This window comes from Hypanus sabinus, chromosome 5 (genome assembly GCF_030144855.1).
Source record: "Hypanus sabinus isolate sHypSab1 chromosome 5, sHypSab1.hap1, whole genome shotgun sequence".
NCBI classification, from domain to species: domain Eukaryota; kingdom Metazoa; phylum Chordata; class Chondrichthyes; order Myliobatiformes; family Dasyatidae; genus Hypanus; species Hypanus sabinus.
Genome location: NC_082710.1, coordinates 94,748,259 through 94,762,406, shown reverse-complemented (window position 1 = coordinate 94,762,406; position 14,148 = coordinate 94,748,259). Strand labels below are relative to the sequence as shown.

The 14,148-nt window shown below is 41.3% G+C and overlaps 1 protein-coding gene across 7 annotated transcripts in view; it reads left to right on the top strand.

Moving 5' to 3' along the window:
* LOC132394289 (von Willebrand factor D and EGF domain-containing protein-like) overlaps positions 1 to 14,148 on the top strand; it is a 311,753-nt gene that overhangs the window by 166,647 nt on the left and 130,958 nt on the right. For all 7 annotated transcript variants that reach the window (XM_059970250.1, XM_059970251.1, XM_059970245.1 and 4 more), the window contains 3 exons: positions 941 to 1,045; positions 4,603 to 4,717; positions 5,563 to 5,813. In XM_059970250.1, coding sequence (XP_059826233.1) covers positions 941 to 1,045; positions 4,603 to 4,717; positions 5,563 to 5,813 — 471 coding nt within the window. The remainder of the gene's footprint in view (positions 1 to 940; positions 1,046 to 4,602; positions 4,718 to 5,562; positions 5,814 to 14,148) is intronic.

Sequence of the window (14,148 nt, the reverse complement as noted above, 5' to 3'; positions counted from 1 at the left end):
GGACCCCGACCATTATCCATATGAACCACAGGCTGGGAACCCCTGGTATAGAGAGATATGGAATTATTTCAGGCAAGTGGGGTTAATAGAGATAGGCAAGATGGTCAGCATTGATGCAATGGACTGAAGGGCCTGTCTGTGCTTCACAGCTCAATGAGTCTGTGATCTCTATCCGAACTTATTAATGTCCCAGGCTTCCATGTTTTACAGCACAAGCAGAAATCCAGAATGTGTTTCTGTTTCAGTATCCTTGGTAGGTCAGATCAGGACTGCCACTAAAGCTCAGCAATGTCTAGAGCAGGGGTGCCCAGTTAATGATAAGGGTCCATGGCATAAAAAAAAACGTTGGAACCCCTGGTCTAGAGAGATATATGTTTCTGGTATACTAAATAATTTCACTGTTTCAGAGTGTTCCTTTTGTTTAGGAAGTTATTTCTGTCACTATAGTTATTTACTCTTTCCTTGTGCTTTCATTCTCCATCTGCTATATTCATTGTAAACTATTCAAGGTCAATATAGGTTGTAAAGTTTGAAACTTATGCCACTTGAGATGGTACAAAAATTAGCATACAACAGCTGGGAAACAAATGGAGTGAGGCTGAACAAGGAAGTGGGAAACAGAAAGTTGATTTTCCCACTGTGGTTTAATTCCATGCTACATTCTGTCTGTATCTTCTTCCAGCAACAGCTCTTTGATTCTCAGATTTTGTAGCAGCTCTGCCCACAATCTTTAGTTATTACAGTTATTGGAAAGCAGCCTCTGGAAGCAATCACCAGTACTTGCCACCTGTGAGTTGAATCCTAGGTTTGAGTATAATATCCATGGCATTTAGCAAGGAATTGAGACATGTCCCAAACAGAATCTGTGAAGTATTGATAATTGAATATGAAATAATATAAAATATTTTGCTGAATGTTGTTGTTTTTCCATACTCAACAGATTACAAATGATGGATCCTTGTTCAGTAATTCAAAGATTTTGACAATTTATGATGGCATATGCCAGCTCTGTGATAATGTTCCAACTGGACTTTGTAAGTTGAAGGTAATTTAAGATTCTTGACTATTGAAAAATATGTCTAAATTCAGAGTTGTAACTGTAAAGGTTGAAAAGAATGCCAACAAAGGACTTGCTTATACAAATTGAGTTGGTATTCAGTTGATATCTAGGGAGGAGTTGTGTTACCATAGCTGAGGTCATCAAATCAGGTTTTGTTGAAATGCAATAAAAAAGAGATCACAGCTCGGCAATTCATTTGACCACATGCACACAACCATGAACAGTTTTACTACTGAGCATATACAAGTGCTCAGATTCAAAATTTTAGATCGGGGTTCCCAACCTTTTTTATGCCGTGGACCCCTGCCATTAACCAAGAGGTCTGTGGACCCCATGTTGGGAACTCCAGTTCTAGATCTACGCCAACTAATGAGAGCCAGAGACTATAAAGTACCTGCTCAACGTCATCAGGAAATGTGACAATCATAAGGATTTCAATTTTGGGCAATGACATCGGGGAAAAATCAATCAGGGAAGTGAGGTGAAAGTGCTTGGAAGAAGGCACGATTCAAATAAATGTTGGAATTGTTTAGGAATGGACAAAGATGGGCAGAGGGAAGGAGCAAAAATAGGGAATTAAGTGGGTTGTACTGGGTTAGTATATTTTGAACCATGACAGAAAGAGGGGTGGGAGTTCTTAGCAGGAAGCACGTGTGGAAATCAGCAGGTGGGGGATGCTGGTATGAACCTGGTTGATTAAAATTATATAGCAATGCTAAATAGACTTGAATAGGGACACTTGAGAAATAAAACTTAAAATATTAAAATATTGTTAATTGATTTCAGGTGAGATGTGTCCATGCTGAAAGAATTAGTTTAATGAACTACCTGAGTTGCTTCTAACTACCTCAGAAAGAAGTCACGACTATATAATCCAACATAAATTTTTAAAATTGTTTCATTTAAATCAACCAGAATTTCATAAAAATGTTAACTTTGTCACGTTTATTAAACAATCAGTAAGATTTAAATATTGAACTGTCAATTTGCTGTAGGAACAAGCCCACGCAGGATAAGATTTGGATGTTTGCCAGTTTCTGTTCTGTGACAGAAGTGGTATGATTTTTGACTTGACAGAAGGCATGACACTTTTGACCTGCATTTATTTCCACTTGGCTAACCTAACAAAATCTGGCATCTGTTCTTATGTTTAGCCATTTAATTTCAGCTATCTCAAGCTTCCCTTTGCCATTTCTTTTAAGGCATTTTTTCAGCCAATAACTGAGGCCCATCACAAGTCTTCTCTTCACCTTGTCCTGTTCTAATTAAGTGTTGCCTTCAGGATATTTATCATGTCCATGCCGTTGTCTTATTTATTTATTTACTTATTGAGAAACAGCGTGGAATAGGCCTTTCCAGCCCTTTGAACCATGCAACCTAGGAATCCCTGGATTTAATCCTAGCCTGATCATAGGACAATTTACAATGACCAGCCTACCTACCAACCTGTACGTCTTTGGGCTGTGGGAGGGAACTGGAGCACCTGGAAACCCACATGGTCGAACAGACAAACTCCTTACAGGCAGTGGAGGGAATTGAATCCAGGTCGCCTGTACTGTAAAACATTGTGCTAGTCGCTACACTATCGTGCTGCCCTATTCCAGCATCTGTGAAGCAGGGCTGAATGTAGTATTGTTCACCTTAGTTGCATGTTTCAGATTTAATACAGCAAGGGCTGTATTTTACATGTAGGATAATAAATATAAATATTGGTGTCTGACAAAATGATAACCAATGGATACAAACCAAAGAACTTGGATCCCTTTTGTTTTATGTTTCAATGATCAGATATCTCATGAACAAATAATACAGTTCACTTAGTTTCAAGGAGTTAACTATATGTACACTGGAATGATTACATCAAGAATGGTCAGGAGCTAACATCAATAAAAACATGTAGGGTTTGTCACTGGTCATGAAATACAGCAGAACAGGACCTGTGGGAAAAAATGGCTGAAAAATGGCAATTGGAGAGAGTGTGAGGTGCTGCACTTTGGGAGGACAAACTAGGGTAGGACTTACATGGTGAGTGGGAGGGTACTGACAAGTGTGGTAGAACAGAGGTATCTGGGAGTAGAGTTCTGTAATTCTATAAAGGTGATGTCACAGGTAGAGAGGGTCATAAAGAAAGCTTTTGGCACATTGGACTTCATAAATCAAAGTATTGACTACAGCATTTGGGATGTTATGTTGAAGTTGTATAAGACATTGGTGAAACCTAACCTGGAGAATTATGTGCCAGTAGTAAAGGTATCAATAAGATTGAAAGAATGCAGAGAAAATCTACAAGGATGCTGCTTGGACTTGAGGACCCGAGTTGTACGAAATAGTTGAATAGGTTAGGATATTATTCCCTGGAGTGTAGGAGAATGAGAGGAGATTTGATAGAGGTATACAAAGATAGGGTAAAGATACCTAGCTAGGGTAAATGCAAGCAGGCTTTTTCCTCGAAGGTTGGCTGAGGCTAGACTGGAGGGTGAAAGGTGAAATACTTAAGGGAATATGAGGGGGATCTTCTTCACTCAGAGTTTGTGGAACGAGCTGCCAGCATAAGTGGTGGATGTGGGTTCAATTTCAACATTTGAGAAAAATTTGGATGGGTACATGGATGGGAGGGGTAGGGAGGGCTACAGTCCGGGTGCAGATTGATGGGATGAGGCAGAATAATATTTTGGCATGGGTTAGATGGGCTGAACGATCTGTTACTGTGCTGTAGTTTTCTATGACTACATGACTATAATAGCTGCAAAAATATCAAAAGAACAAATAGCAGTGGGAAAACAGTAATTCATTATTATCATGTGTACTGAGATACAGTGAAAATGTTTTGTATGCGTTCCATGCAGGCATATCATGCCGTATATAAGTAACTTGAGGAAGTACAAAGAAAATGCAGAATCTAGTTATCAGTGTGATAGATTGAAGAGATTTTTTTCAGCATTTTAGAGGTATGTTCAAGTATCTGTTAACTGTGGGATAGAAGCCGTCCTTGGATCTAGTGATATGTCTCTTCAGGCTGTTGTACCTTCTGCCTCATAGGTGAAGGGGGAAGGGAGAATGTCTGGGGTTGGTGCGGTCCTTGATTGTGTTGGTTGCTATCTCCGAGACTGAGAGATGCGGAGGCAGAAACAATGAAAGGGAGGCTGGATCAGTGATGGATTGAACTACATTCACAACTCTGCAAATCCTTGCAGTCATTAAATTTACAAGTAAAATCATATTACCTGGAGAAGATTGACACAATGATCACAAATTTGTATACTTGATTGGATCAAAGAAAAATGAATCTTCAGTCACTTGTATAAAAGCAGGTTACAATATTGGCTTCCAGTTAGCTGTCATGTTTTGTTAAGTGTAATGCTAGTATCCAGTAATGAATTCTCACCTTAATGTATCTGATAGATTTTAATTAGTGATATTATTATTTTATTAATATAATTTAATATTACAACAATTATTAATTGTTTTAACCAGAATCAAATATTGAAGTATATTTTTCAGTGTCCCTTTTTGAATCAAATGTGATGGATTTGTTTTCTTAGGAAAAAACATGCAATATAAATGGACTTTGTTACAGTGAAGGAGACCCAAATCCAACAAGTCTTTGTTTGCTGTGCAACCCAGACATGTCCAAGATCACCTGGTCCATTAATGAAAGTAAGTTTTTATTCAAAACCTTTGAATTTAATTAAGGAAGTCTTGCCTGGAAATCAGATTGATTAGCACTGCATATTTCAGTACTACACAGTTGAATGTTTTTCTTGCTGTGTGATGGTGTATAAAGACTAATTTCTAGGCAATTTTGCATTGTTTCAGATATTCCATTATGCATTTCCTGGCATGTACATAGGCCTGCATTTGTGATATGATCACCATGTCAAGGGCATTTCTAAAGTTCTATGTAGGGTCTGTTTAGGAACATTGTGGATGAAATTAGCCCATGTCCCTGGATTGAATGCCAATGGCTATTTTGGTTGTGAAGCATCAAGCTGTAATTCCATTATGTCTCTTATTTGCCCATTATTCTTAAACTTTCACATCTCAAAATACCAATACTGCTATCCACCAATTCCCAGACTCTCCAATTGGCTCAGACTCTGATCTAACATTCTCCAGAGATCTTTGACCTAATGAACCTTGAACTGATTACACAATGCATCCCCATTTCATTCACAGCCACATACCTGTTCCTCTGCTCTGCACTGTCAAGCCAACTCCCAAATTCCAGTCGGGAATCTGACCAATGGTCCTCTCTTTCCTCTAATTCATTTTCATGAAGAGCAAGCTTACACACTTGAAAAGGTCTGTTCAACAACAAGGTCACAAATAATGACGAGTCCATGACCAAAACAGATTTTTGCTGTTCAGGCCAATAGCAGTGCAGAACACACATTAGGACATTAGGATTTCTTGTCATTTCTGATTTTTATGAGAAAAAAATTGAAATGAGGAAATGAGTTATTTGAATTTACTACTAACGGCTTTTTTTGTGTTCCACTAAGACAATCAGCCACCTATTTACCAAGAGTCTCCTACTGAGCTCCAGACATTTTTTGGTGAAAATTTTGTTTACCAGTTCACAGCAGTGGATCCTGAAGGGTCAGCTGTGCTGTTCTCACTGGAGTCTGCCCCAGAGAATGTCAGTTTATCACCTGCCGGCCTTCTGATTTGGAAAGTGAATTCCCAAAATTCAGCCAGCTTTGGCTTTACCGTCTCGGATGAGTGTAATGCACAAAGCACATATTCGGTTCAGGTGAGTGTAATGATTTCCACTTCAATGAAAATGACAGGCATATTTTTGTTTATTGTTCAATAACTTCCATACAGAGTATGAAATATCACAGCAAATTTATGATGACAAATACTTGAGAAACTTGGAAGTATATCTTCTGAAAACCCATTGAAATAGCAGATAAATAGCAAAAAAGTTCTGACATTGTGCACTGTGATTCCAAGTGCATCCCTTTGTCTCACCATATATAGAAGTATGATTTTTTGAGCTAATCTACAAAACATTGTGTATCATGTCAAATCAAAAGAAAAATTCCCAGACCTTTCAATTTATGAAAAATTAAAAACCAAAATTATGAGGCTGAGAAGGTATTCATCCTCTTTGTAATTACTACACTAACTTTCCTCAGGTGCAATATTATATATTACCTTACCAAATCATCCAGTTTGTTGATGTAGAAAATTGGAGAGTCACCTGTATAAATACTCCCCTGTCTGTAAGATCCAACAGTAGGGTAGATCAAACAGATCAAACCAAAATAATACAAAAGAGCATTCAGAACAAGTCAGGGAAATGATTATAGAGAAGCACAAATCTGGGGAAGGGTACAAGACCATCTCAAAGGCTCTGAACATACCTCATTCAGTACAGCCTATCATGAGCAAGTGGAAAAAATAAAAATTGAACACTGAGCAAAAGGGATGAATACTTTTGAACTGCTGACCTTTCAGTTTCTAAGTTTTTAAGTTTTTCATGCTTTACAATTTTCCTTTTTTTGGGGCTCTACTGTGGAAAAAAAAGGAATATGTGATTCATAAGTAAAAACTCTCAGTTAAATTGATTGAAATCCCTGGTTGTAATACTCATTTATGTGAACAAAAGTTTGGGGGCTGAATTCTTTTCCAGGGCACTGTATATGAGATAGTCCTTGATAGGCAAACAACGTGTGACAGAGTATGTTGTTACACAACCCTAGTAATAGCAAATCAATTTGAAACTGGCAGAAGTACAACTCTGGCTGAGTTTATACTTAACAGAAAGGAAGCTAACATCACAAACACGAGAGAATCAGCAGATACTGGAAATCCAAAAAATGCTAGAGGAACTCAGCAGGTCAGGCAGCATCTGTGGAAAAGATTTGACTTTTGATGTTTTGGACTAAGGTGCTTCTTCTCAGCCTGAAACATCAACTCTCTACTCTTTTCCATAGAGGGACCTAGCATCAATATGATTTCATTGGGAAAGTATCGTTGGACAACCATCTTTGCCTACTTTAATTATGAACTTCTCTCCACCATGTCAACAGTAGGATGTTTGCTAATGATCAGGCATTGGATATTCTGCATGATTATCTTTGTACATTCTCACCATAACTGTGTGGGTTTCCTCTGTGTGCTCTAGCTACCTGCTCCATTCCAAAGAGGGATGGTTACTGTTAGTGGGTTGTGTGGTTGTTATGTTAGTGACAAAAGGATGGCAATGCTTGTGGGCTGCCCAACATGATCCTCACTGATTTGATAAGATACAAATAACAATGCATTTCACTGTTTGTTTCAATGTACATGTGAAAATAAAGTCAATCCTAAGTCGATGTTCAAAGCCTTTAATGCATTAATCAGCAAAGTGGTAGAATTTTTTCAATTTGTTTGGATAATTGTGAGGAGTTTTATATCAACCAGAACGAGCTATCATCGCTTTATTGATAGTAGTGGGCTCAGTGCCTCCATCACTTGACATTGTGCCTCCAGTTTGTACTACCTGCTGCAGCAATTCACCAAGCCCCTTTAAAAGCACCACAAAATTTCTCTCTCTCTCTCTCTCTCTCTCTCTCTCTCTCTCTCTCTCTCTCTCTCTCTCTCTCTCTCTCTCTCTCTCTCTCTCTCATCAAAGAGGACAAGGGCACCATGGTCCATGGTTTTCGGCTTGTATTCCATTCCAACTAGATTTAAAATGCATCAGAGAAGGATAAGAATCAGACAAACTGCTAAAGGAACTTAAAGTTCTAAGTAAATATTATCATCGAAGTACACATGTTTCACCATATACGACCCTGAAATTCATTTTCCTCTGGGCATGCTTAGCAAATCGATGGAATAGTAATTATAACAGGACCGATGACAGATCAACCGGAGTGCAGAAGACATCAAACTGTGCCAATGCAAATATAAATAGCAAAAATAGTGAAAGCACGTAGATAATGAGACAAAAAGTCCTTAAAGTGAGATCATTGGTTATGGGAATACCTCAAATGATGGGGCACATGAGTGTAGTTATCCTCTTTTATTCAAGAGCCTGATGGTTGAGGGGTTAGTAACTGTTCTTGAACCTGGTGGTGCGAGTCCTGAGGCTCTTGTACTTTCTACCTGACAGCAGCAGTGAGAAGAGAGCATAATCTACAGCATGGGGATCTTTGATGATGGATACTGCTTACTTACGACAGCGTTTCATGTAAATATACTTAATGGTAGGGAGGCTTTCACCCGTGGTGTACTGGGCTGAATCCACTACCGTTTGTAGAATTTCCCATTCAAAAGCATTTTATATTCCCATACCAGGACTTGATACTGCCAGTCAGTACACTCTCTACTACACATCTATAGAAGCTTGTCAATGCTTTAGGTTTTGTGCTGAATCTCCCCAGACTCCTAAGGAAGTAGAGGCACTGCCATGCTTTCTTCGTGATTGCATGTACATGCTGGGTCAAGCAGCAAATATGAAGGCAAAGAAATAGTTTACATGTTGGCTGAAACCCCTGCAAGAGGACTGAGATTGTGGAGGGCAGATGGCCAGTATTAAAGCAGTGAGATGGATGTGTGAGAGCAACTGGATTGCTACGAGTCAATAAGGCGGGTCGCTACAAATTTATCAAGAGTAATTAAGGGTGACCACTGTGCTGTCTTTACGACAGTTATTTAGTTTATAATATTTTCGCTTAGTAATTCATTCAATAGTATTTTCTAGTTAGAATTAGAAGTGTTTAAAGTATATTCATTGCATGTAAAATATATCGGCATGCGATGACGTCACATCCGGTTTCGCCGCGTCTTGTGGGAAAACACCGGTTTGAAATTAGCGCGAGGGTGGGGGCTTTCCACGAGGCTCACCTGAGCACAAGCAGTTTTGCAGGCATGAGAAATCACAGTGAGAGCAACGCTGTAAGTTAATAGATAATCGATATATTGAACTAAGATATTAATGCTGATCCTGTTAGAGGTAACGTCGGTAGATAATGTTTATGCTTTTGTTAGTTAAAGAGTCGCGGATAGTTTGCATGGAAGTGTATTTAAAGTAGTCAATGGAGCAGGTAAACTCTCCCTGTATACTGCACCTTAGTGTAATGTAGTTATAGTCACCTTTGCAAGTATTTACACTTGAAATGTGATATTAAGGAAGGAACAAATACTGTATCAATCTTGTATTGTTTTATCAACAGTTTTCACCATATGTTAATGTGAAGAGTGAACAGTAAATGGTTAATCTTACTGCGATCTGGTTCTTATTAACTGTGGTTTATCCGGACGTTAAATTCGGCGTTTCGTTACACCCGAAGGAGAACGTGACAGTGAAAAAGCGGCATTATCAGGTGTTTCAAGTGCTGCAATGTCAGCTCGATCCGGGATCAAGTCGATGGCGCCCAGCGACAAGGGCAGTAGAACGACATCAAGTAAGTCCACACAGGCAAGAGCCAAGGCAGAAGCCGCCAAGGTGCGACTGCATTACGCCAAACAAGAGGCAGTTTTGAAAATGAAACTGGCCACCAAAGAAGCCGAAAGGGCCGCCAGACAAAGAGAAGAGGCTGCCAGAGAAGCCGAAATCCAGAAAGAAAGGGCTGCCAGAGAAGCCGAAATCCAGAAAGAAGAGGCTGCCAGACAAAGAGAACAGGCCGCCAGAGAAGCCGAAACCCAGTTGGAAATGACAAAAATATCGACAGAGTTGCATGTGCTGCAGCTAGAAGGAGAAGGAGAAGCTGCCAGGGTGGAAGCAGAGTACATAGAAGAAGCTGAAGGGTCGCGTGATCTGACCGAAACAAGCTCTGCTTTGGAAAGGACCAGACTGGAACGCACGAGCGACTATGTACAATATCAAGCAGACAGGCAGGCTCGTCTCCCCTCTCCATACCTATTCGATAACTTCCCCAGCTACGAGGAAGAGAATTTACCCTCGCGGCCCCGCGATGAAGTCAAGAATGAAAGAGCTGACAACCGATATACTTTGACACCAAAGTTACAAAGTTCGATGCGAAGAGACGCGGAGGTTGAATCCAGGATGGCAAATTCCATGAGAAACGTGCGTTCTCAGTCATATGGGCGCCAACGCACTTCTCCAGCCCGCATGCCGCTTGCAGCCGATCCCACGCTGCAGTATTTAGCACGACGGGATCTCGTCACTTCGGGACTGTACCAGTTTGACGATAAACCCGAAAATTACCGTGCTTGGCTCTCCACATTCACCAACGTGATTGACGGGGTCCAGCTCAGTGCAACCCAAAGGTTGGACCTTATGGCGAAATGGCTGGGGAAAGAATCACGCGACCAGGTGAGACGCATGCGTTCAGTGTACATCAACAAACCTGAGCTAGCCTTAAGCGAAGCGTGGGAGAGACTTTGGGAGAGATATGGGTCCCCCGACATTATTGAAGGGGCGCTATATCGACGTCTGGAAAACTTTCCTAAGGTGTCAGCCAAAGATCACTTTAAGTTAAGAGAATTCGGAGATTTACTCATGGAGATCCGAGGCGCCAAAGAAGATGGCTATTCAGCTGGTTTAGTATTCCTAGATACTCCATCCGGGATTAGACCAATTGTGGACAAACTTCCATTTGGGCTGCAGGACAAGTGGCTGACTGTTGCCTCAGAGTACAAGGAAGACCACGATGGTCGATTTCCTCCCTTTGAGCTCCTCACTAGGTTTGTGTGCAAGGAGGCGAAGAGGCGAAACGACCCTAGCCTTGTAGGTCCAGGAAGCAGTTCGATTTACACCAAGCCAGGCAGATCCGTTTCGAATGTTTTCAACATTGATAAACCCGTGTCAGTGCTCAAGACCGAAGCCCTTACGACTAACAACGACCCTGGCAAGTATTGTCCATTGCATAACAAACCTCACCCCCTGAAAGCATGCAGAATGTTTAGGGAAAAACCCCTTGAAGAGAGGACGGCTCTTCTCAAGGAGAAAAGAATATGTTTTAGATGCTGTTCCTCAACCTCTCACCTCGCCAGAGAGTGTACGATCGCCGTGAAGTGTCCGGAATGTGGCAGCCCAGATCACGTCGAGGCCATGCATCCCGACCTGTCACCGCAAACCGAGAGTACTCCTTCACCCCCACAACGGGACGGCGGGGAGGGAGAGGCTCACTCTAGGTCAATAGCTGTCAGCACGAACTGTACAGAAGTTTGCGGTCAAGCTCAGTCGAGTCGTTCTTGTTCCAAGATCTGCCTCACTAAGGTGTACCCTAAAGGAGCCAAAGACAAGGCCATCAAAGCCTATGTGATTCTGGACGATCAGAGCAATCGTTCACTAGTCAGTCCAGAGTTCTTTAAATTGTTCAACATTGAGAGTGAGCGGTTCCCATACTACCTCAAAACTTGCTCAGGCAACATGGAAACCCAAGGAAGGAAGGCAGAAGGCATCCAGATCGAGTCCCTGGATGGTAAAGTCGTCATCTGTCTCCCTCCGCTCTTAGAGTGCAACGAAATCATGAATAACCGCGCTGGGATCCCGACACCAAGTGCGGTGCTACACCAGCCGCATCTCCACCACATCGCCAAACACATCCCAGAACTGGATCCGAAAGCGGAAATACTCCTGCTATTAGGAAGAGATGTTATCCAGGTACACAAGGTTAGGCAGCAGATCAATGGACCACTCAACGCCCCCTTCGCGCAACGTCTGGATCTGGGCTGGGTGGTGATAGGAGAGGTGTGTCTCGGTGACGTACACAAACCGATGGTTAACACACTCAAGACCAATGTGCTAGAGAGTGGCCGCCATTCAATCTTTCAACCCTGCCCGAGTGTCCCGTGCATCAAGGAAGCACAACAAGGCGTTAACAAGCGCGAGGCAAGCGACGAGTCGCTGGGCCAGTCAGTCTTCGCTCTAACGAAGTATGACAACAAACTTGCACAATCAGCTCAAGATACCATTTCTTTAAAAACCAAAGACACCAAGGTCTTCAGAGATGAAGCAAATAATGGGGTCGCCCCATTGCCAATCAGAGAACCACGCCAGCGCTCACCAGATAACAAAGAGCAGGCAGTCAAACGGTTCACGTCCTTACGGAAAACCCAGAAAAGGAAACCCGAGATGCAGCAACGCACCCGATTGGCCCACGAGGTACTGTGCACCCTAATGGCAGAGGTCACAGCCATTATAAATGCACAATCATTCCTACCTGTGTCTTCTGACCCAGAAAACCCCTTTATACTTTCGCCATCAACGCTCCTTACGCAGAAGGCAGGAGCACCTCCTCCACCAGGAGACTTCTCAGACAAGGATTTGTACACAAAGCAATGGAGACAAGTCCAGGCTCTGGCAAATCAGTTTTGGTCTCGCTGGAGACAAAAATATCTACCTTTGTTGCAACAGAGACAAAAGTGGACAGAACCCCGCAGGAATCTTCAAGTTGGAAACTTAGTCCTGCTCAGGGACAAGCAAGTCGCTCGCAACAGCAGGCCAATGGCCAGAATCACTGCTACATTCCCTAGCGGGGATGGACATGTCAGGAAGATCGAATTGAAGACTACCGACCAAGGCGATGTGAAAATTTACCAAAGGCCAGTTACAGAAGTTATTCTACTTCTACCCAATGACTGATTAAGAGACTAAGTTTGTACTCTGCTCATTGTGACCTTACGAAGGTCAAGCGGGGAGTGTGCTGTCTTTACGACAGTTATTTAGTTTATAATATTTTCGCTTAGTAATTCATTCAATAGTATTTTCTAGTTAGAATTAGAAGTGTTTAAAGTATATTCATTGCATGTAAAATATATCGGCATGCGATGACGTCACATCCGGTTTCGCCGCGTCTTGTGGGAAAACACCGGTTTGAAATTAGCGCGAGGGTGGGGGCTTTCCACGAGGCTCACCTGAGCACAAGCAGTTTTGCAGGCATGAGAAATCACAGTGAGAGCAACGCTGTAAGTTAATAGATAATCGATATATTGAACTAAGATATTAATGCTGATCCTGTTAGAGGTAACGTCGGTAGATAATGTTTATGCTTTCGTTAGTTAAAGAGTCGCGGATAGTTTGCATGGAAGTGTATTTAAAGTAGTCAATGGAGCAGGTAAACTCTCCCTGTATACTGCACCTTAGTGTAATGTAGTTATAGTCACCTTTGCAAGTATTTACACTTGAAATGTGATATTAAGGAAGGAACAAATACTGTATCAATCTTGTATTGTTTTATCAACAGTTTTCACCATATGTTAATGTGAAGAGTGAACAGTAAATGGTTAATCTTACTGCGATCTGGTTCTTATTAACTGTGGTTTATCCGGACGTTAAATTCGGCGTTTCGTTACACCCGAAGGAGAACGTGACAACCACGTTCAGTCCTTCACAATGATGTCCACAAGCTGCAGCTAAACAAAAGAAAAACCCAATAGAACTCAAGTGACCAGCCAATTCATCTTGCCACTGATTGCAGGCCCACATTTTCCAGATGTGTGATGTCTCCTTGTATCCCCAAAACGGTCTGTTTCTGGAAGGGAAGGCAGTTAGGCTGTATACATACAGCAATAGTATCACATGGGATGCTGGGTAGAAGGGAGAGTATGTAGGACATAGGGGGTGCCACCATAGTGTGGTCGTTAGTGTGATGCTACTACAGTTCAGGGCATCAGAGGTTAGAGTTCAATTCTGGCATCAGCTCTAAGAAAGTTTGTATGTACTTCCCATATGCACATGTGTTTCCTCTGGGTGCTCCGGTTTCCTCCCACAGTCCAAAGACTTGCTGGTTGGTAGATTAATTGGTCATTAAATTGCCCAGTACTTAGGCTAGGGTTAACTATGTGTGTTTCTGGGTGGCAAAAAGGGCCTGTTCCACATTGTATCATGAGTAAAAGAATAAAATTTTAAAAAGCCCTCCTTCCATGAAAAAGTATCTTTGACAGCCAATTAAATAGCTCTCATTTTGATAATCAAAAACTTAGAATGTTTCAAAAATACTTTGAATATCAGAGGCACTCTGAATCTTAAAAAAGTCAATTAAAATATTAACTTCTAAAAATTATTAATGAATTCAAAATTAAATCTAATTTAAGTCACTTAAGCCACTTTGAATATTTAAAATCATTAGAGCAAACTTAATTAATTCCAAAAGTCATACATTACCTTATATTTCTCCTTCACAGCTATT